The 23,581-nt window shown below is 39.1% G+C and overlaps 1 protein-coding gene across 1 annotated transcript in view; it reads left to right on the top strand.

Moving 5' to 3' along the window:
* EFNA5 (ephrin A5) overlaps window positions 1–23,581 on the top strand; it is a 274,964-nt gene that overhangs the window by 241,765 nt on the left and 9,618 nt on the right. Inside the window, exons 3-4 of the mRNA XM_042944682.1 lie at window positions 22,971–23,036; window positions 23,457–23,537. Of these exons, the coding sequence (XP_042800616.1) occupies window positions 22,971–23,036; window positions 23,457–23,537 (147 nt within the window). The remainder of the gene's footprint in view (window positions 1–22,970; window positions 23,037–23,456; window positions 23,538–23,581) is intronic.

The following is a 23,581-nucleotide window of genomic DNA, read 5'->3' as shown; positions in this document are numbered from 1 at the left end:
TGACAAATTTTTATGGGTACTTTGAATTATACATTTGCATGTGTCAAAAATAGTTCCTATCATCAACTAGTTTGAAATACACTGGTGGTCAGAAATAGCTTACTGTCATTTACTCACAAGGGCATTTTTCACAGTCTCTTTGCAGAATCAAATATGATCAAAATATATTGTCAGCTCACTGTGGTTTATGTAGAATGTTCTACAGTGGTGAAGATGCAGAAATACCAGTCTACCACTTAGAGAACCATTCTGTGGGTCACATCCAAGACCACAGTGGTCAGTTGATTTCATACAAAATATTTTCCAGGGCTAACTGAAAAGTAGCATTGCCTTTGACAGGTTTTCTGCACCTGTTTTTTTGCGCAATGGAGTCTCGTACCTGAGAAACATGGAAAAATGTTCGTTTCCTAAATTGAAAAACTCAGCTGTAGTCTAAATGAAATAGGATAAATTATCTTTTTCACAATTATCCATTAAAGGGAGAATTAGAATTAATATTAATCACAGATGTTTCATCAAGTTTTATTATCAACCAGATTGACTGCCAAAGTGCTTTCTGGAAGACATTTTCTCTCCCTCCCCCACCTGCTACTGAGAACAAACTGTTATTATGGGTCCTTAGATAAAGATTAATGGTTTTGGCAATTCATTTGAGGAAATCTGTATTTTACTGTACACTCCAGTTCAAGGCATTTCTGAAAAGCGAGGCTTGTCATTTCCCTGATAGAATTTACACAATGAAGACACAAGAAAGTAGGATTCTTTCTAGCATCAGAAACTGATTAATTAATACACAGCCCAAGATTAATATCACCAAACCCATATACATATATTTAATTGTGGCACCTTGTTTATAGATAAAATACGCAAAATGCCTATTTAATCCAGCTATTTTAGCAGCTGTATTTTACCCATCACACTTAAGTTACTTTAATATTACTTGCAATTTCTATATCCTGTCTTTCTGGGATAATTCATTACCAACTGTGTGACCCTTATATAATTATGAATACTTGGTGATGCTTCCTCCATTTGCAAAGTACACCACAGATGAGGACTATATATTCATTAAGGTTCTCAGCTTGTAAACAGTATTTATCAGTTTCTAGCTAAATTAAGCAAAAACAGAGGAACTTTCTCCCTAGTAAAGAGATTGATGTGTTTAACTGAAGACCTCAGGATGAACAGTAACCAAGGCAATGCTGCAGATCCAGAACCTAGAAACAAGTGGATAATTAGAATGACCTTGTCAAGACCCAGCCATTCTACTTTCTCATCTCTAACATGTCTCCCTTCCTTGTGTCACTGTACTTGGGATTCCAGTTCCTGGCAGAAGGAATTTGGTTGGCATAGATAGCTATCCTTTGAAAAGAATAAAGAGCACCTTGATTGACAAGCCCGCCAAGACTGCATGAAATCAGGAAAGGGGAGCTCTTCGAAGTTTTCTTGGTGATGGTTTGGTTTTGAGCCTAAGGAAGATGGGCATTGATGCTGAATAGGCAGAAACAACCACTGACCAAAACAAAGGTATCTTTCATTGTTGAACAGTAGTGGAGAATATGTAGAATTGTTCAAAACAAATAGAAAACCTATGTAGCAAATCCTTTATGTGCAACTATGGCAGAGCATCAATTTAACATTTATATTTCGAGTTTGTTGTACAGTAATATTTTTCCTTTGTTTAGTACTTTTGCACGCTTTACCATGTTCCAACGAATTAAAGAAAGTGACTCATTTTTCAGTTAGAATTTCTGTCACATTCCTTTGCTTTTCTTTATTTTAATGGAAAAAAGCAAAAACTGCAGACAAATAATGGAAAATACCCTATGTGCTGATTTACAGCTTCCTTTCATTGACATCAGCAGGATTTAAGAAATGCGAAGTGGAATGGGTTAAGTACCATTATGGCTCTGTCCAACTCTAGTCAGATATGGGATCAGTCAGGTAACTGAGTCTGCTTTCAAAATGAAGGAGTTGGGGCGCCTGGGTGGCTCAGTCGGTTGGGCGTCCGACTTCAGCTCAGGTCATGATCTCAGGGTCCGTGAGTTCGAGCCCCACGTCAGGCTGTGTGCTGACAGCTCAGAGCATGGAGCCTGCTTCAGATTCTGTGTGTGTGTGTGTCTCTCTCTCTCTGCCCCTCCCCTGCTCATGCTCTGTCTCTCTCTGTCTCAAAAATAAATAAACATTAAAAAAATTTAAAAAAATAACAAAATGAAGGAGTTGATCTAGATTGGCGGTCCCAAGGAACAAGAAATTTAAGATGTTCTAATATCTGATATCAAGTTTATGTTTGGGAAATTCTGGGTTGAAGTCAATTCTTTTCCCCTTCTTTGGAAGGGAAGGTAAGACTTCTTGGGGTGTTAAATGCCCCCATGCATTGCAACTCTCCATAGGGAGAGATATCTTTTGCTCACCAAACATATTAGACTTAGGAACCTCTCTTTCACTGGAACATCTGGAGGGACCTGGTTTCCATGGAAGGAGGTTAGATTATTTATAAAACCCCACTCAGCTTTAAAACATACTAAGTATATGCTTCTCCTAGTCATGACATGTGGAATCTATTTTAATACCTTTCATCATGCAGCCCTTTCTATGTACTTAGTGTATCAGACTTTCTGTATAGTTGAATCCACATCCTTGCATCTAATCCTCCATTGAGGTGAGCAACAAATACAGACCAGTTGTCTCTTCCTTCAAGGATTCATGTATTTGTGGTGAAACACGCCACCTTAATTCCTCTGGCTATTCTTAGGAAAGCTGTTTGAAATTTTGAAAATAAATTTTGTCACTTTTCTGAAGCCTTATTTTAAATATAGATCCCAAACATTACGACAACACTTGATCAGATCTGATAAAGAAGTAGACCTGTGTGACACAAGTTCAGTTTGCAGCTTAGGTGGGTTTTGTTTTTCCTGAGATACACCTGTGCTTAGTCTCTGCTATTCTGTTCTTCATTGATTGCCTTGAACTCGATCCCACTTTAAAGTACCATTTCACTAGCTGTCTTCAAGAGCTAGTTACTCCATCCAAATAATTTACTCATAAACCTAGTCTAAGATCTATCTCGAGTCCCTTGATGAAAATTAAGTAACACCCGGAAAGTGACTAAGCCGGGGGCTAGAGGAAAGAAGGCATTCCCTAATATGGCTTCAAAGTTGGTGCTGAGCATTGTTAGTCCTGTTTTTGTAACGCATCATTAGGCAGTTTTGCACTTCCCAGTACTATGTGGTAATCTTTTCATGTGGTATCTTACTGTTCTGCAAAAGGCGTCATGCCATCTACATGGCTGCTCCACTACGTTGTCCCCTGTGCAACCTCTTGAGTCCTTCTGCTCCCCCACAGACTTGTGTGGAAAGTGCCCTCTGTGGTTTAAATCATTAACTTCTGTTTGCTGGGCCCAAAGCATAACCAAAGCCTTGATATCTTTGGAAGCTACTCTAGGATGTAGCTATATGGGAGCTTCCTGCACCTATAACCCAAAAACAAAAAGTGAAACGTAGTCCCTACCCCCATATGTTTAGTTCCTAGAGTGAACATAGCATAGGTATTCAATACATGCTTTTTAATTGCCTCCTGTCTGATACTCCCTTCAGATTAGCAAGTGTATCCGGATTGCCAAAAGGTCCTAATTGAATCTGCCCTTTCAGGCTTTTAACGTCTTTGTGCCTAAGTTTGATGTAGAATTTAGCACATTGGACTAGGTCCTTGAGTTTACAATTGATGGGACCACCCCATCCCATTCAGAGCCTCCAACCCCTGTCTAACAAACTCCTTGCTTCTTTTTTCAGAACAATGATGACAATTTCAAATTTTGTACCTCACTCTCTAAAATGTAATGTCCTGAGGGCAGGGACTGTGTATCTCTTCTTTCTTATTGTAAACAAAGTGTGAAAGAAGGAAGGGAAGGGGAGAATGGGTGAAGGATTGAACTATCTACCTCTGTGAGAATCCAAGGGATTCCAGTGGAGACCACAAGGCTTTGACAGGGAGGATTCCTGCTTTAGGGCATTTTTGATCTATGCATATTTAAAGAAAATGACAAGGCAGACGATGCTAAGTATTTTTAAAATTCTGCTTTCTATTCTAGAGGAACTTTTCAACTGAAATGGGGTAGAAAGAAATAATTGGTGTTGATTTTATCCCCTTGAGGAAATCTGAACAGGTCTGTATCATTTTAAACAAGCATGACGTGCGAAAATTAGGATTTTACAAAAGATAAATTGCAGAGTGATCATTCCATTTACAGAAGAGGAATTCTTTTCAATAGGCCTAGAGCATTTTTAAATGATCTGACTTCTAAAAATCCGGTTTACGTTTACTTTTCAGAATCAAATTGGTCGCAAGGGGCAAAAGTAGTTGGAAATTTTGAAAAGGCAGCTGTAGCTGAGTGGGAAGAACATTTCTTTGGGAGTGCAGTGAAATTCTCAATGCCTGAGAACTGAGATAAAACTTTATAAACCTCTTCCTTACTAATATGGTGGTGAGGTGGGGTGTTGGGTGTGTGTGTTGTATTGCTGAGGGCGGGTTGTGACAATAGCTCTGGCCTTGACTGGAGTTGTACATGTAAAAAACAGTACTACACTGTACAGAGAATAGGGGCTGGTAGCTACTTATGAGAAATAACAGTTCTATAACTTCATTAGTTTTTCAAATTAGTATCACAGACAGCTCCCACTTTTCACCACTGTGCTTTCTGGAAATAGAATCATAAAGCAGAGAGTTGTAAAGTGCCTCCCATTTTCCTCCAGGAGTAATATCCTAATTGAGGCTGTGTCTCTGACCATATATTTGAGAAAAAATAAATCATAACTATGACCGACCCAATGTCAGAGGCAAAGATGCAGTGGCCATAACCTTCCACAGTTATTTAAAATAGTAAAATTATACTCTTTTCTATAAAAGGGATATAAACGTATTATACACATTGATTTTACATACTCTCTAAAGAATATGTTCAGCAAATAAAAAGTTCAACTAAACTATTTCATAAATTTTAGCAGAACTAGCTATCCTATAAATTCATTAAATATTTAATTCCTAATAATTTGGTTCTTTGTATTTAAGAGGAGCTTTGGGGATGATTTCTTTGCCCTAGTTCTGTCCAAGGTAGTTTGAGTGAACACTTTTCCTTGTGATGAATGTCTCTGGGCCACAGCAGCCTATTCAACATCCTTTTCCCAAGTACAGTAAACTTTGCTTGGGTTACTTGAGCCCTCTGAAATGCTAAAGTTCAGGTTTCTAAACCTGTAAAATGAGAAGACTGAACTAGGTTGTCCCCCAGGTTCACAACCATGAGTTTTGTGATTCAGTGATTTAAGCTGGAGGTCGGTTTAAGGATGCAAGAGTGCTTGATGTTTAGCTATTGACAGATGGTGATGAGACGTGTCTCCAGGTCCGAGTTACCCGCTCATGCATTTCCAGGTGAATCGGGGCTGCTGCTCAGCATTACTCCAAATAAAGGCCACCGACAAAAACCTGACCTCCTTCTCGGACTTAATGCTTGGCTGATATTTTGCTGTCATCTGCCTTTACCCTTCACAAGAATGCCTTGAAAACAAGCACCGGGTTATTAGTAGAAGCTTTTTCAAAAGTACTTTAAAATCATTTTGCTTTATACAAATATGTTTTAGTGCATCTTAATTGAATGTGGGGGGAAAAACCACTCTATCTTGAAAAATAAGCCACTTATTCACATTTATAGCAGGCTTAAGGACCTACTTACATTGCAGGAAGCTCACATGCCTACTTGGTTACTGGCTTTTATATTTTACTTTTTCTCCTCCAACCTTGTGATTTTGTACGCATTTATAGTAGATCAGTAAGCAAACAAGCATTTTTGGGGGCGACCTTGTCTTTCATCTGTTTATCCTTTCTTTCCTTCTTTCATTCAACAGATATTATTGAGTGTCACAGTGCTGAACAGATAGTATTTAAGATTCTGTGTACGCAGTAGAGGAAAAAAATAGGCAAAAAAAAAAAAAAAAAGCCTTGCTTTAATAGACCCTACACTCTGCTGGGGAGCCAGGGAGTGCAGATGGGGATAAACAGGGAAATAAATAAATATTAAATATGTCAGGTAGTTGACAAATGCTATGATGGAAAAAAAAATAGGAGAATGGAGAATATAAAAGTGGGGAAATTGCTATTTTATATGTAAGAATATATAAATATATTTAAATATACTTACAGGATTATCCATCTACATAATTATAGTATAGGGCAAGATATCTATGTAGAATAGAGAAGTAGGTAGAGGTAGAGAGAGGTAGATCAGGGAAGGTCTTTCTAATAGTTAACACTCGAAGGAGGGCCTAAAAGAAGTGAGGAAACAAGCCATGCATCTACCTGGCCAAAGGGCTGTCCAGGTAGAGGGAACAGAAAAACAGCAAGGGCTTGGGGAGAGTTTTGTGCCTGCATGGTTGGAGAACTCTGTAACTGTGTGTCAGTGTGTGTGATGGATTGGGAGGCAGGGTCATGGTTGACCACAGTAAGAATCCAGGATTTTCATCAGAGCAACATGGGAGCTGTTGGAGGCTTTTGAGCAGAGGCATGACATGATCTGACTTAGGTTCTACCAGGATCACTCTGGACTCCGGTCCAATGTCTGGAGTGGAGCAGAATCCTTTATTTCTCTGGCTGGATGGGATCCTCTGGATGTGGTCCATAAAGGGAAGTGCTTTTGAAAAATAGATGGTATAGGAATGTTACATATGCTGTTGAGTAGACAGTGGATCAAATACCTACATAGTGAGAGAGAAAAAAAAATAGAAAGATACAAAGTCGTTCTTGGTGGACCTTATCAATGAACTCCTATCCTTATTGAATTTAAGTAAAAATTAGGGAATCTGCTGCATCTGTTATTTTTCTGAGGCATCAGGAAAGGCCACCGACTCTGTCTATATGTAAATAGGCAGGTGGCTTTGGGCTCAGCAGGCCCCGCCCCCAGACAGAGCCCTCTCAGTTGGGTCTTGGATAAGAGGAGGTTCTGCTTTATATGTTAATGTTGGTTCTTATGCCACCATGTTGTCAGCATGTTCTCCAGGCCAAGACTAAGGCACCACAGGGGTGGGAACAGGCAAGAACTGCCTGAATCCCCAGGGATGCCATGGGGTCAGAGACAACAGTGCCAGGCTGAGAAACCTCTCCTTGCACCAGGGAGCGTGTACTAAGAATGCAGCCAATTTTCCCTGTTTTCTTTTTGGAACATTTGGTTACTATGTTTTGTTTCGTATTTTCTCCTACAGTGGTGCACATGGGTACTTAGAAGCACATCAGTTATAGTAATATAATATTAAAAGGCTTTTTCTTGATATGCACCTGATTAGGAACTATGCATAGGGCATGTCCCTGCAGGCACAACCTCCACTTGGTTTTCTTACTGAAACCTCTTGCAAATGCTTAAGATTACACAGTCAAGTTCTACCAAGTTTTAACCTACTCCCAGATTTTTTTGGAAGGACTTTTAAGAGCTTCTGGGAAATTATGCAACAAATATTTGAAGTAGGGCAGTCATGAAGAAAAGTATGATTTATACTATAAACTGAGGTTGTATAGTTCTGGCATCAGAAAGACTTGGATTTGAATATCCGTTCTGCCATACACTCGTTACGTATGTCCTCAGCTAACTACTGATCCCAGTAAGCCTCAGTTTCCTCGTCTCTAAACTGAAGATAATAATACCTGCCTTGCAGAACTGTTCTGAGGATTAAATTTAATAAACCTGGCACAGTGCCTGGTGTGTAGAAAGAGTAGATAAATGGTAGCTATTATAATAATATTAGTAGTATGCATCCTGAAGTGAAGTTCCCTCCCACCAAGCTCCGTATCAATTAAGAAATAATTTCATGTTTCTAATTTGTATTTGGTCAAGTTAAATAGAGAAAAAGAAACATTATGGAGAAATAATATTCTAGAGTAATTGGTGCCAAAAGAATCCTAAAATAAAAATATAGGTCTTGTTATTAATCCCTTACAACAATCATTTGTAACCATTCCGCGACAGATTTATTGACTACGGCATCCATTTAGAAATGCTAAACTAATGAGGACTTGGCCATTAGTTGTGATAATGGTCTATCATTTTGAGCTTGAACCATGTGTACTTATTTGGACTCTTTTCAAAATAATAAATTATTTCAAACTCATTTCTTTTCTTGAAAATGTCCTTATAATTTAGGTCATGCTTTGGATTATGTGAGTGGTATTCCTATAATCCATCATCCAAAATAAACTGTGATTCTGGGCTATTTTAAGATTGAGAAACTTCAAACATTTTTTTTTTCAGAAATTGCATAAAGGGGCAACAGAGGCTCCTCAAGCCTCTAATTTATCTTTTTCTGCCTGTGCTTGATTGTTATTCCATATTAAGGTTATTTTCCTTTTAAAGTAGCTCTGCACAAAGAGAATATACTGCTAAATACTATTGCAAGGGAATGTTTACAGATGCAAATGACTTCTATTTAAGGAGCTCGTGATTAAAACTTGAAAGAATGTGGCACTAGAAAGCATGTGAATAACCTTTGAAAAATCTCACAATAGAACTGAATATGGGATATTTATAATCTAGGATTACAGCTATAAGGGTATGTGTGAATATGCATGTTCAATATGTTGCAAAGGACCTCAAACTGAAACTTGTTAATTTTACTTTTCTTTAATTTAGATAAATTAGCTGTTTGATTATTGAGAAACTGTAATGCAGAATGAACTAGAAGGCCAGTGCAGAACACTAGAAGGAACTAGTATTACATTTGCCTGCAACAAGTATGCCAGATGGTTTCCAGAATTCCGTGTTTCTGATAAAGACAAGATATCTTTTTGATAAGTTCTTCACTGGGCCATTTCAATCTTCCATAGTTGCTTTGAGGCTCGAAGTGTATTTCATTATTTCTTTTTCTTTTTTTTTTTTTTTATTGCTCACAGAGCAGGCTGCTAATAAAATCAGAAAAAAAGCTGTGATCATTGGCAGACCTATTTTTTCAATCTATTCATACCCAGAGAATATCTGCCCTTTGGTTTCTTGTCGTAAAGACTGACCTTCTGGGGTCATCCAAGAGATCAGTCCAAGTCATGTGTCTCATTTTGGTGGAAATCATGTCTTTCACCCTTGGGTGTACTGGGCAGTCCGGCTCCTGCCCTCCGTCTGGGTTCTGGGGAACGGTCTGGCTCAGGCCCTGGCTGTAGAGAAATAATGAACATGTCACGCGCGTCTCGAGTTTTCCAGTCTCTGGCACAGCTGTGGCACTTTCCTCCCCTGCTGCGAGGCACAGCACGCTGGCCATTTGTTGGCAAGTTCATATTTCACACTGCAGGGAATTGAAATGATTGAACAGACAGAAGAAGAGTTTTATTTGCAGTAGCCTACGTATCCCCAGACTCTGATTTGGCATAAAACATCTGCTTCATGATCTGCTTCAAGGCCAGTTCCTTTCCTCCAACAAAGGTTACGACTTCAGGCAAGCTGTGCTTCCACTGGCAGGAGGAAATTTGCCCGAAGACTTGATTGAGTCAGAATCAAAGCATCCTGCCACAGAATTTCTTTTTTCAATTATCTTCGAAGAGGCAGCCAGACTTTAAATGTATCAGTATAATAAATGTAATGAAATAAGGCAGACACTCCTTTCCCCGTGTTGCTGTGGAGGGGAGGTGCACACCCAGTCCTGCATCCTCTCCGAGAAGCCTGTGAGACTCACCTACCTATCTGTCAACACACACATCTTGGCAAGAACACATTGTAGGTATGGCCTTTGGATGTGTTTCAGCCCATCGGCATGATAAATAGGCACAAGCACTGGATTTACCTGCCGCATTCACGTCTTTCTGATTATAAAAGCAAATGGGCATGATACTGAATGTAATTATTACTATTTTTCATAGGGAGGAAGCATCATATAGCCTTTGTTTTGTGGCATGGTCCTAATTACTAATTATATTTACCCGCATGATTTTGTTGTGCGTGGTCATATTTTTTGTTCAAGACAGTCCTCGCTAGCCTTACAGACATACACACAAAATTAAATCCTGGCATTTTATTATGCTAGAGCAATTAGATGCCATCCTCGTAATGAGAAACATGACATCTTCATCGTTCTCCTTTATATTTTCATGTTGTTTTAAAGCAGACATTTACCAGAACTGAATACAGTCTTTCTCCTACACACACACACACACACACACACACACACACACACACCTAATTGAATATCTGCATATCTCCAAGGAGTCCTGTGGGTGAAACCATGTATTCATCTTCTTTAGTTCTTAGGCCACTTTGGTTTAAGAGTAAGAACTGTTGCTTTTATGAAGTGCCTTTTTCTATAAAGTCAAAACCTCACAGCAGTGCACAGAAAGCCAATGGTATAAAGGAGCTAAGTAGAGTCTTTAATAGAGAGAGCTGGGTTGTAAGTGTTTTTGTTCCTACGGAGCAGATAGATTTGGCTCCATCTGTTCCATATTCATAACAAAGGAGCGCACTTACAGGAGGGCCAACTTCCCCGGAGCCGCCTGGTAATGATCTTTTCACCAGAATGAAAGCATCTGAACCCAGTGGCTTGGCCCCACGAAAAGCAGCTAGCAGGATTGCCCGTCAGTACCCCGATTTTCTCGTAACTCAGGTAGACATAAATTTTCCCAATATATGGAATGAAAAAAAAATTCAACCGATTTCTCATCTCCCTGCTGCACTGTGTTGTTAGGAAGCTCAAAATGTACGAATATAACCTTCTCCTTCCACAACCACAAAAGATTTGTAATTAGATTGTATGAGGGGAAGTTTGCACTTGAAGTATCTGAAGATATCACAGGGGAAGAGGCTATTCTTCAAACTTTTAAGTTGTTTCTATTCAGATTTTCTAATCTTTTTAAAACTGGGGTTAATGAATAGAAATATGAGTTATACCAAATAAGGAAAAACCCCTGTTGAGTTTTGTAATTAGCAAACTTCAAAGTCAATTTCAACTGAGACCTCTTAGATTAAAAAGATAAGTTGACCCAAGAGTACGTACTTTCTCTTCAACTAAGCAGAAGAAAAATAGAATGAATTTTTTTGCCCAAAATGCTAAGCTATACAAAAAATCTTCCTATTTATATGACATGTAGAGTCAGCATCAAAATGTAAATGATTCCTTAAAACTTAAATAGCACACTGGTATTAATATCATAGCTAGTGGATAGAACGCTTGTATTTATATGCTGGCTTCACAGATTTCTTAAGAAATGGAAACATATTTTGAAGTATGGTAATCCTTTTCTCCATTCTGTGTACTTTTCAAATACTAGAAGCTCCTAAAAAATACATCATTGAGATATTTAATATACTTCATGTTAAAGTTATAATTGTGATTTATTAAACCTTTTATTGTGCATCTTGGTGCCATCTGTGCATTATCTCCTTGCTAAACTAGGGTTTCTGGCAAATCAAACAGTAAACAAATCTCTCAAAAAGTTTGCTGTGGCAATAAAGCGGACAAAGTTTTCATCTAGCCATGAAATTGCTCTGTATTTTAGCAAGAGAAATATAAAAGTAATATTCACAGAGTGGAAAACCTAGCCAATCAATCTGTGAAGATCTCCGATTTCTAGAACACCTTGGTTCTGTTGGTTATATTGTGTAATATATGGACCTTAGTATTTTTGGCTTATTTGGTTTTTAATTCATTCACTTACTCATTCCTTCAAAAATACTTTCTGTGCGCCTACTTTGTACCAAGCAAAGGTTGGTTTTGGAAACACAGTGATGTATTAGGTTTTGGAAACACGGTGATGTATTAAAAAATGGTTACTGCACCTGCAGCATACAGTTTAATTGGGAAATAGACAATAAACCAGGAAACAAACAAATCTCTAACTGCCAATTATGCTAGGACGTATAAAAGGAGCTAGATGCAGTGACAGAGAAAAAGAATAAGGCTTTCAGTCAGGTGGGTGGTCATGGAAAGCCTCTTTAGGGCGGCAGTATTTGAGCCATGGCCTGAAAGAAAGTATCAAGTATATTTTTGGTGCACAGAGGATAGTTTATGTCCACAGGAAAGTCTATTTAAAGGGTTAGTTTGGATTTCAAATTTGATATTTGACTTATTAAGATAACACATTTTTAAAATGTTTAAATTTTCAAATTTAGCCTATTCACATTCATTTACACATCATCTTATTATTCTATATATAAGACTAGGAAATTTAAATATTTGGTTCCATTTACAAACTCAGTTAATTAAACTCCTTTAACCAATTAAAAATAAATAAAAAGTAAAGAGAATGTATTGTATCTCCAGTGAAGTACAATTAACACACGGAGTAATATTAGTTGCCAGCATACAGTATATTGAGTAAACAATTCTACACATTAGTCACTGCTCACCACGAGAAGTCTTTCCTTTTTAAGTACTTGAATTGTGGGACTGTAAAACCCTCCCAAGTATTTAAGTAATTCTTACAGTAATTGAAAATGAAAAATATGTTTTAATTCTGTTAAATGTTTTAAAACTCTGTGTAACCTAAGATGTCATTAGTCAAAAAGTATAAAGCAATTGTTCCATTACATATTTTAAATTGGACTGACATGTCTGACCACTCTGAATGGCCAAAGTTGTCATACGCTTTGAAAGCATTAAGGTTCCGCATTCTCAGGTGCTTTTTTTAACACACAAAGAATACTCGCTCTGTGATTTGATTCTCTTAAAAATGCCTATGCTTAGTTTTTAAACTCAGCCGTATCCCCTAACACAATTTTGGGATTACTCTCTCAGGTAGTGTTTGAGGTACCTTAACTTGCCAAACCTTCTTAATGACTAGAGGATTTCAGGCAGGATGGCTTCACTCTTCACCTCTGATTATGATGCCCCAGTGTCACTTTTCTATCCTTAAGCGTGAGGTCACCGGATCCTCCCATCACCTTGCCTTTGTTCTCCTATTTACTGGTGGGGCCTGCAGCTCCACACAGACTGATCATTTCATGAGATTCTGCACATCTTTGGCTCCTAAAGATGTGCACATTCCTTTCATTTCCATCTTATCACCTCAACCACACATTGCAGACATGAAAAATAATACCTCCTTGAATTTTGTATATCTCCCCAGGTTTTGACTATTAGGTCACAGTTTCCAAGATCATTTCCTAAGAAGACAGCAGAGATGGGGAGGAGCCTTCCAGGAAAAGATTTCTTTCTTTCTTTCTTTCTTTTTCTTTCTTTCTTTCTTTCTTTCTTTCTTTCTTTCTTTCTTTCTTTCTTTCTTTCTTTCTTCTTTCTTTCTTTCTTTCTTTCTTTCTTTCTTTCTTTCTTTCTTTCTTTCTTTCTTTCTTTCTTTCTTTCTTTCTTTCTTTCTTTCTTTCTTTCTTTCTTTCTTTTCTTCGCCCGTCTCTCCATTTTCTTTTTTATTCTAATCCCGAGTTTTCGTTCACATTTGGTCAACAGCTCCACAGATTCTTGTGGCTTGTAGACTCCTTCTCCAAATCTTTCTGGAAAACATGTTACACACAAAGCAGTGGATTCACAGGCACTGAGGACCCAGCAGGTCTCCTTCTGTAGGGAACTCCCAATCCGAGCAGCAGAGACACAGGGTAACAGCTCTAAGACAAAACAGAATGGGTTAGGTGCTATTACCTGATAGAAACAGATCCATGGAAGAAGCCAGAAGAGGATTTTCGTGTTGGAAGAATGGGGAACGGTCTCAAGTGGCCGGAGAGAGCTGGGATTTCTGAGAGGCAAAGGAAAAGGTCATATGAGACTTGGGAGCCAGGGAGGTTCTGGGAGGGAATATTGTTGGGACTAGCTATTAATGTGGATTAAAGCAGGGAGTAGCGGGAGAGTTAAAGAAAGAAATTGAAGTTGGGGCCAACTGTGAAAGACTGGCTACTGTGCTGCCCTGCAGTGCACAGCCATGAACTTGCCTGGAAATGGTCCTAGTTAGAGACAACCAGAGCAAACCAGCATTTGGTTCTTAGCCTTAGCTTTGATTTTATTTGCTCTGTCAACATTGAAACCTTCATCAAGGAAAGCATTCTGGGTGTGAAACGAAATGTACAGTCCTGGTACCTAAATGACTTCCTCTTTGGTGGAATCTAGCCTTCTAAAGAGAGAACATTCATTTGTTCAGGCCTCTGGGGTTCCATGGGGCCTGGCTACCCTTGCCCAGAGACTTACCTTAGCTCCAGAAATGGCAGACATTGCGAGAACGTAGCCTCCTGGCCAAGAAAAACAAAGACATAATTGACATGTGTAAATAGATATTTACCCAAATAGGATGCAAAAGAATATCAAATTCGGGTGCAGGAACCTTTCTCATGAACTGGTGTGGGCGTGGCAGCAGGCTGTCTCCCCTCTGGGCTGCGGTCCCTGAGCACCAGGGCTCCCTCCACTCTGTCTCTGTGGCCAGCAGCAAAGGCGGTCTCCATGCCTGGCATCGTAACTGCTCTGTGGGAGCTACGTCCTCATCTTTGGTCGGCATCTCTCTAATACAATAGCATGGTCACACTCTTAACATGGATTGAAAAAAGAACTCAGAGAATCTTAGCATGATTTTCAAAAGGAACAGGTCATCCAGTGCCCTTTGTAATTTTCTGAACTCTCACTCCAAAGCGCACTTACTCACATAAACCCCTTTACCCCCCATGTCCACATCAAAACTATGGTAGAATACAGTTTTCCTAATTTAGGCTACAAGTAAAAGGTCACACGTGTCCCCCTGGTTTTCCTTATGACTAAGAACTTTGTCACAACTATCCATAACCCGACCCCTCCCCTTCCTGTAAATGTATGCTCAGAACTAGGGACTACTTGCTGAGGGAAATCCAAGTGCAGAAGGAGCGGTAAGGGCAGAACTCATTCTGTCAATCTGTGGAATAGTGACCTGATATTCTAGATCTAAAGAGATCTGTCACCTGCATTTCCAAGTGCAAGCTAACAGCCTACCGCTCCTCTAGAGGAGGTCATACTTAATTTTTTTTTTTCCATAGGGAAACAGAGGCCCAGTTAGGTTAAGCAGCTGACTGAAAGGCACCACAGAAGCCAGAACAGGTGAACCAGGAAAAAAACTGAGATCATCATTGTGCATGTACTGAACCACTAAACCATGCCCATTCCAAGGTCCCTCACTCGGGAAGATCAGGATGATAGTGGTTATGGAAACTGCAAAGAAATAATAGCTTTTTTCCTGGAGCTTCTTTGAATTGTATTAACTTGATGACTTATTACTGTCTTGCTGCCTTTGTGCTATATGATACACTGTTCCTGCTAAATACTGTATAAATGAGGAATGGAATTTGTGGCTCTCATTGCTTACCAGTTAACAGAAACTCCAGTAACAGATCATAGAGGTGCCATAAAGAGCCTGTGGAGAGGGAATAATATAAATAGTTCCTCTCTGGGATTCTAGGAATTCTGCCTTTTGTCTAAGTTTTTGTTTTTGTTATTACCTTTATTATGTGGCTTCTAGCTGAAGAAGAGTTTTTGTAAGTGAGTCATTCTGCTTATTTGTTTTCTTTTTGTCAGATTATACTTATCTGGTACAGCAGGCAAAATTCATCAAAATCAACACAAACAAGAGAGAGAGAACTATCTGACCTTAATGACCTGGGACAGTCATTTCAGTAGTGTGGCCTCAGGCTAGTCCAGGTCTCAGAAAATAGTTACAATACAATTTGTAATAGGAAACTTACTTTTCCTGTTAAAATATGTCCTGTCCGTTTTTTTTTTTTTTTTAAAGTAAAATATCCAGGAAGGAACTTAAAACTCTGAACACGAGGTAATGCAGTTAACAATTAAAATACTATCTAAATATTATCTCGCTTTCTGTGCCTATGTGGACTGGATTTTTCCAGTCACATCATGGAAGGAGATACGTTTAAGCTGACTTCATTTTTTCTTAAAAAGAACTAGAAAATTCTTCCTGTATAGAGGATAATTTAAAAGCATTCTCTAAAATCCAGGTTACTTTTTGGTCATGCCTTAATAGATACCAAAGTATATGAGACAGACCCTACCCTTTTGAGTAGCAGTAGGAATAAGTTCATTGTCATTGAGCTTTAAGAGGCAAGTAAAAGTCTGCCCACCCTTGAAATAAATCTGTACAAAAGCATGATAATGTCCTGTTTGTTTTCCTAGAAATCAGTGGCAAGAAACTTGTCCTCAGCCATTTATTTGAGGTTGCAAAGAAAAAATAATTGATCTTCTGAGGCTTAGCTCCTGGAATTTAAATACTACTTAAATTAGCATTTGCAGTGAGAATTTGGCCTAAGGGGGTGGAGAGCTAGGGAAAGGGGGGCAATGGGTGTGATGGGTGGTACCTTCTATTTTCTCTTTTGTCTGAGGCTGCACAGCTGGAACTAATTTCACTTCCCTCTCCCTGAACTTTACTCTAATTATTTGTCCCTGTTACAGTTCCCTGGTGTTGAAACACAAGTTTTAGCTCTTGGAGTACATTGCTCTACCCTTAGTATACAGAGGGAAACACCCCTCTTCCTTTTCTAGTTTTTTTTTAAAAAGACACATCCCTAGAGCCCTATCAGAGATTCTAGTATTTACATGATATTTTAAGTTTCTTCAAGGTTCCTACCTCTACTTAGTAACCTCTCTTCCAAGTGTTACATCTGGGGCTTTGACCTTAACCTGCCAGTGATTTAAGTCTTGAAACACCACTGGCTGGGAAGGATAAAAGGTATGGGCAAATGTAGCCAGCTCCTGTGGTTGCTCTTAGGATAGAAGTTTAATAAACCTGGGGCCAAGAGCAGGTTATTAAAACATGTGAGTTTTAAACCTCAAAAGGTAAAATGGTGAAATGTATTCCATCGTAACTGGTCATTTTGTTCTTAATATGAAAATTAGGTGTTGTGCTGCCTTTTAAAAAAGGGCAGATGGCCAGTTGCAATTGTTGCTGGGATATTCTTTCCTAACAAGAGGCCTAACTTTTAAGACTTTTTCTGTGGTCTGGTAACCATTTTCCAAAAAGTCCATATGGCTTTTGTTAATCTCTATCCTACACCCACCACTTCTTCTGTTCCCTACCTCCATGCACAGATACAAAATGGATTTTGATTCATTAAATTCTGGAAGACATTTTCAGTAGTACTGTTTATTTAAGTGAACTTTACTTTTTCAGCATTTATTGCGAAAGGAATATTAATGCTTAATTCTGCTGTCGCCTGGTCTAATTTGCATGTATCTGTGTTGTATGTTAAACTACATGAAAACATGCAGAGAAAAGACTAGGTTCTGCTAACGACTAATAGCCTATCTCTTCTTCTGACTTGCACAAATTGAGAACTATTGCCTGTGGCAAACATAATGGAAAACTGCATTTTTAATGCTCCCACACACACTCATTTCTTTAAAAGGAAGAAGAAAGTGGCTGACTATTCTTAAAAATACAACTTCTCGAGGTACCCAGATTGACAAGGGACACAGTAAAGGAGAAGGATTTTGGCTTTTAGAATTAAGATTTGGGGATGAATAAGGTTAGGCAGAGATATTGTTGACTGATGAGTACAGTATTGGGCCTAAAAATGTGGAGAAAGAAAATACCAGAGTATATCACCCTATCTGCTAAGCTTCTGGTTCTTCACAAAAAAGGATGTTTGCTGCCTTGATTACTTTTAGTTGCTTGAAATCTCAAAATGTTTGTTTTTAATTTAATAGCCCGTGTATAAGATAATTGATACAAGCTTTTCGATACGAAGAGAATTTTAACTTATTATTACAGTCCTTTTAGTTTACATTTGTTTTTTAACATTATTCATTTTTGAGGGAGAGACACAGAGTGCCAGCAGGGGAGGGGCAGAGAGAGGGGAGACACAGAATTTGAAGTGGGTTCCAGGCTCTGAGCTGTCAGCACAGAGCCTGATACAGGGCTCGAACTCATGAACTGTGAGATCATGACCTGAGCTAAAGTTGGACACTCAACCCATTGAGCCACGTAGGCGCCCCTTAGTTCACATGTTTTTAAGCTCATCTGTACATGCTATTTCTCCTATTTGAGGAAGGGCATTCTGTCTTACGATTTAAGTTTACATTTTGTATCAAAGCTCCTTTTAGTTCACCCAGCAATTTGGAGTTAAAGTGAGACACGATAATTGCACAGAAAAGCACAGGTTGGCTGCATTAGCAAAAACAAACTAAGTGGCATGGGCAGGAAAATGAAAAACCGTTTTTAAGGGCTGGAGTGAAAACAAATAGATACATCTTGTAGTATTTCTTCAACAGCAGTTTATAATTACTTCTCTTCAAGGCATATTTTAAGTGGACTTGTAACAGTAGCTTGAAAAGTAAACTAGGAAGGGATCTAGTTGTTTAGACGTGGGAGCCGAATAAGGCAGGAGCTGCCCTGTGGAAACGGCCATGGTGGTTTTCCAGACAGGAGACCCCAGTGCCTTAGCTTTTAAGGTCTTACTCAAGTCGGCCATGGGAAGCTTTTGGTAGCACAAAGTTGTTTTTATATAGCACTGTATCAGTTAGCTGTTGAGTTACAAATTGCCCCCAAACTTGGGGCCAAGACATTTAATATTCACAGTTTCTGTGGATGAGTGATCCAGAAGTAGCTTAGCTGGGTCCTCTGGGTATGAGTCTCCGACAAGGTAACAATCATTTAAAGGTTCAGTTGAGAAGGATTCACTCTCTAGTTCCTCATCAGATTGTTGGCTGATTGCGTTCCTTGCACACTCTTGGCTGGAGGTCTCCCTCAGTCCCTTGCCACTGGGCCTCTGCATTGAGATTCTCACACTACAGCACCTTGCTTCATGAGCAAGAGAAACAGTGCTGGCAAGAAAGAAGTCATGGTCTTTTGCAACACACTCACAGGTGACATCCTATCACATTTCCTGTATTCTACTCGTTAGAAGGAAAAACAGCTAGGTTCAGCCCGCTCTCAAGTGAGAATAATTGGAGCCAGGTCACAAGCTACCTGTGAAAAGCATGGTGCCATTATACTGTTTGCCATGTCCACCTGATAAGCCTGTAGTGAGTTGCGATGTGAATACTGTCACATTTACAACGCTAAATCTTCTAGAAGTACTGATTTGGGGGCACTGAATGTGGTCCCCTTTATGTATCAGATTGGCTGATAAGTGCTGAGCTGAGCTGACCCCAGGAGATCCAGGAAACAGGTTTTCAGGAATGGCTGGAGTTGGGGCCCCTGTCTGAGGTCATGGAACAGACTGAGGATATGCAGCCTTCATGGCCTTATTAGCATGATACTCTAAACACAGAAGACCCTCAGATTATATTTCATTACGTGTTGTATGATTTTGATTGTTTTTTTGCAGATCAGTAGGGGGAAAGGACCCTGTGGTTTGATTTATAAAGTTTCTATTAAGATCAGGGAATGAGAGGTTGTACTTGTTTTAATGGTCCCCTACCCCTATTCCCAGCTTCTGGACTCCAAATGTACATTTTCAGCAATAAACCAAATAAAAGGATATGAATGTGGATTATGTGACAAATGTTTGAGACAGGAGTTGTATTTATATTTTAGTTTGACCAAGTCTGTTAGAAAATCCATGTATGTTTATGGGAAGAGTTCAGGTCCAGCTATTCTTCATCTGTTGCTGGTTAAGACTTAATTTTGGTTGCTAAAGCTCCACTGTGGCAACTCAGGGAGGAAATGTGTTCTGTTTTTGTTTTTGTGTCTTTAGCGTTGATTCGTTTTTGAAAGAGAGCAGGGGAGGAGCAGAGAGAGAGAGAGAGAGGGAACCAGTGAGCCCCATGCGGGGCTCAAACTCATGACCTGAGCCAAGTTGACCGGTCAACCGACTGAGCCACCCAGGCGCCCCAAGGGAGGAACTGTTTTAATTCTTTTGTCCCATATCCTGTTGATTGGTTTCTGTAGGCGATAAAATTCCCTCTGATAAACACGTCTGGGACAGCTTCCCACTCCTAGACCAAGCTAAGTCCATGCCTAAAGCTTTGCTGGCAATTCACACAGACCTCCGTTATCACACTGTGGTTCATATTCATGTGGTTCATATTTATGTCCCCGGCTGGAATAAGCACCCACACAAGGAGAGGGACAGTGTGTCGTACATACCTTTGTACCCCTAGTACCTAACAGGGAAGCAGGCACATAGTAGGAATTTTAAAGCATTTGAATGGATGGATGAAGCTGTTAATTACCATCGGTTTTCAAATGTTGACCATTAATTTTCTAAGGAAAGGAGGATATGAAGTTACAGATTTTTTTTAATGAAGATAGTGTTGGCCATTATAAACTGTCATGGCTCTAGAATTATCAGGATTAACACTACCTACCTCCTGAGACAAGTCAGGCACATTTTCAGCTTTTACTCCCTTGTGTCCATGTGCAACTCCTTTTTGCTCATAATTGATCCCGAGAGGATTTTCTTTATAACTTCACTTGTGTGATGGTTACATTTTTCAATTCCTCTGTTATTTGGTGTTCTTAATGTTCACTCCACTGCTTTTTGTTTACTTGTGACCGGTGAAGCACTTTTTAGATTACCTTTTAGTCTTCAAATATTCATAATTAATAGTGTTGTGTTTTGCACATAGTATAAAGGCATCCTACATTTGTCATCTGGGGAGTATGGGGTTAAGAAACCTGGAACATAACATGGAATAAAGCCAGACTCCTGCTTCTTAAAATCTTACATGAAAAGTTTTTAGGCTTTTTGGTTTTGTTTCTCTGTGGGGTGAGCAAGGAACCCAAAGTTATCGCTGACCTGGCATGTCCTACATTTTCAGGTTAGCTTGTAAGGGTTAAGAACTGATTGCATGAGTTCAGGTCAGAGGTTGCAGAGGTAGCTGATTTAATGTCATCTGCGTTGTGTACTCATGTTATATGTTTTTATTCTTTGTTCATCAATTTTTCTCAGGATTAGAGTGTAATTAATAGTTATAGTATAACGTGTAGGTCACATGATTGTTACAGCTTTTCTGGTGATGGGAGAGGAGGATGTAATGGAGAAGTTAGATCGGAAAAGAGGTTTTTGTTTTAAGTACATTATGTGTTTTTTAAGTGTTATATCCTTAATTCACAGAAGAACGTAGCAGCCTGTAGCTAAGGCCAACTGTCCATCTCTCAGAGCTGGTGAGAGATCGCTCTTCAGTTTTTACCAGCTTATCATCTGTTGCTGTTTGGTTATTCCTGTGTGCCCTACAATGATTTTTCTGTCCTGGATATACAGGATTTCTCTGACATATAAATCTGAAAGACCTGTACCAACTCCCAGAAAGTGCCCCCACTAAAATAATTAAACACTTGATCCTGCCGCAAGCCTACTGTGTCTTGCAGGATCTTTGGTTCAGTCCGTTCTTGCATGTGGCAGATCAAGTTCAGGAAGCTTGCAGTGAGTTGATCTCAGCTCCAAAGTCCATAAAATGGCAGTGTAAATATCCACGTGTCACCTTTTCACACCACCTCTCGTGAACAAGATATAAACCATCTCAAGAACCCATGGTTTTTCTAATGAATTGGAGTCACCTATGCGGACTGTATTTGTGACATGCACATGTGCAGTTGGGGTCCAGAGGAAGGACACCATTTCCTGGATCAAACCGCAGAGTGCAAATATTGTGCCCTAAATAACACACTAGTTACTGTAAATGTCAGTAGAGGGAGTTTTTCCGACTTTGATTTAATGAAAGCTTACAGCAAAGCCAGCTGTTAGCACTTCTTAACTGCTTGTCAGAGGGGAGAAGGGGAGAGACAAAAACCTCTTTTCTGTATACTTTAGTCTTAGAATTAAGAGTTTTCAACAGGTGCTGAATAGTGACACTAGGGGTCCTTTACAGCTTGATGTCTTTTAGGTGGTGAATTTATAAGTTCTCCAGCACATGGATCTGGAGTTACTGGAGGAGACTGGTGTAAAATTAGTTTGGAGTTTGCATCTTGAATCCCCTCACCTATGCACTAAGCGTTTTCAATTTCTGGGCTCCCATGAGGAATCAAAATAAAAAATAAAGGAGAGAGAAGGCGTATCAAACACTGGTCCTGACTTTGTCACTGAGGGCATTACCAAATAACCGTAAGCCATGTGAGTTTTAATTGCTGTCATCTGCATTTTCTGAAGAAACCACTTGAAGCAAACACACAGGGAGGAAAGTATGCAGCACTCGTTTCTGTAATTTCTGTCATTTCTAGAATGCATTAGCGAACATATGAGATTGTTAAGGGTCTTACCGCCCTTGGAAATCCCTTTGACATTATGCTGTGTGTACTGAGGGGAGATAATCTTTCCAATGCAGAGAAAGTTTACAGTCTTATTATCTTGAAGAGGAGAAGAAAGTTTCTTCCTCAAATGAATTATAACTTGAAACATGTTGTCATGTTTTGGTAAGCCCACTTTATTACTTCCATCCTTCTCTGTGGCAAAATTCTTAAAATAAATGTACCATTGCACCAGTGTGCTTTCTCAATAGCATATTGTACTTATAATAGCATGATGGAAGTTGCTGGGCTCGGTTTAGTCATATAGAATGCAGAGCCAAGTTCTGAGTAAAACCTCTAATTGAATTACCTGCAAAGCACTGACAGACAGGCTTTCAGGACAGACAAAGCTTTGCTTTCCCCAGCAAAAATAGGTCATGTTTAAGTTGGCCTTGTAACTATTTGTTACTGGTTTTTGCCAGCACTTTCACCTTGGGCCCCTTTTCCTGCAGGAGATGCCGAGGAGCTCTATGAAGGCCGGAGGGCTCAAGCATTATCTTCTTATTTTAAAGAAAATTGATAACAGATAAAGTTAAACGGAAGAGCCTTTGAAATAAAAATCCAAAGTATTTTCCTGTAGATTACCAACATTCTTGCATGAGTCCTTACTGTATTGAAAAGAAAAGATAGGGATGGGAAAGTAGCTCTTTGTAGCGGTCTCCATCAATCTGAGAAGTATTTTTGTTTTAACTTCTGGGAAAAAGTAGAGTATGCTCCTGTTGTTGAGGAAACAGTTTCTTGTAGACCATTTGCATTTGAAAATGAAGAATAATGTGTTGTTGTTCTCGCCTTTCTCTCTCGTTTTGTCTTATCCACAGCCTCTGCAATCCCAGATAATGGAAGAAGGTCCTGTCTAAAGCTCAAAGTCTTTGTGAGACCAACAAGTAAGTTGACTAGAATGAGCTTCAGAGGGTGGCTTCATTGCGCATGCTTTATTGTGTGGTCTGGTTCACGGCGGTAAAACTTTTTTTTTTTTTTTTTTTTTTTACTGTTAAATCCTGTGTGGTATCTGTTTTGTATATCAACATCCATGTTTTAGTTTTCATCAAATTTTTTCTCATCATTCTTCATGATGCTTTTATTTTTAAGTACACAGCAGTTGCTAACTTGTTGTTTCTTAGACTGTTGTACGTGCACAGCAAATGGGAACAATATTGGCATTTGGACACATGCCATTGATTGTAAAACGATCTCTACATAAATTAAAGGAAAAAAATAGAGAGAAAGAAAAAAGAAAGAAAGAAATGGGAGTTTAAGGGTGTCTTCACTAACATATTTGGCTGTTATCTCTATTTTTGTTATAGATAGCTGTATGAAAACTATAGGTGTTCATGATCGTGTTTTCGATGTTAACGACAAAGTAGAAAATTCATTAGAACCAGCAGGTTAGTATGCTTAGAGAATCTCTTTTAACAAATGCATCTCTCTC

This window comes from Panthera leo, chromosome A1 (assembly GCF_018350215.1).
Source record: "Panthera leo isolate Ple1 chromosome A1, P.leo_Ple1_pat1.1, whole genome shotgun sequence".
NCBI classification, from domain to species: domain Eukaryota; kingdom Metazoa; phylum Chordata; class Mammalia; order Carnivora; family Felidae; genus Panthera; species Panthera leo.
The sequence above is the reverse complement of the archived record's forward strand: the minus strand, read 5'-3'. Positions and strand labels throughout refer to the sequence as shown.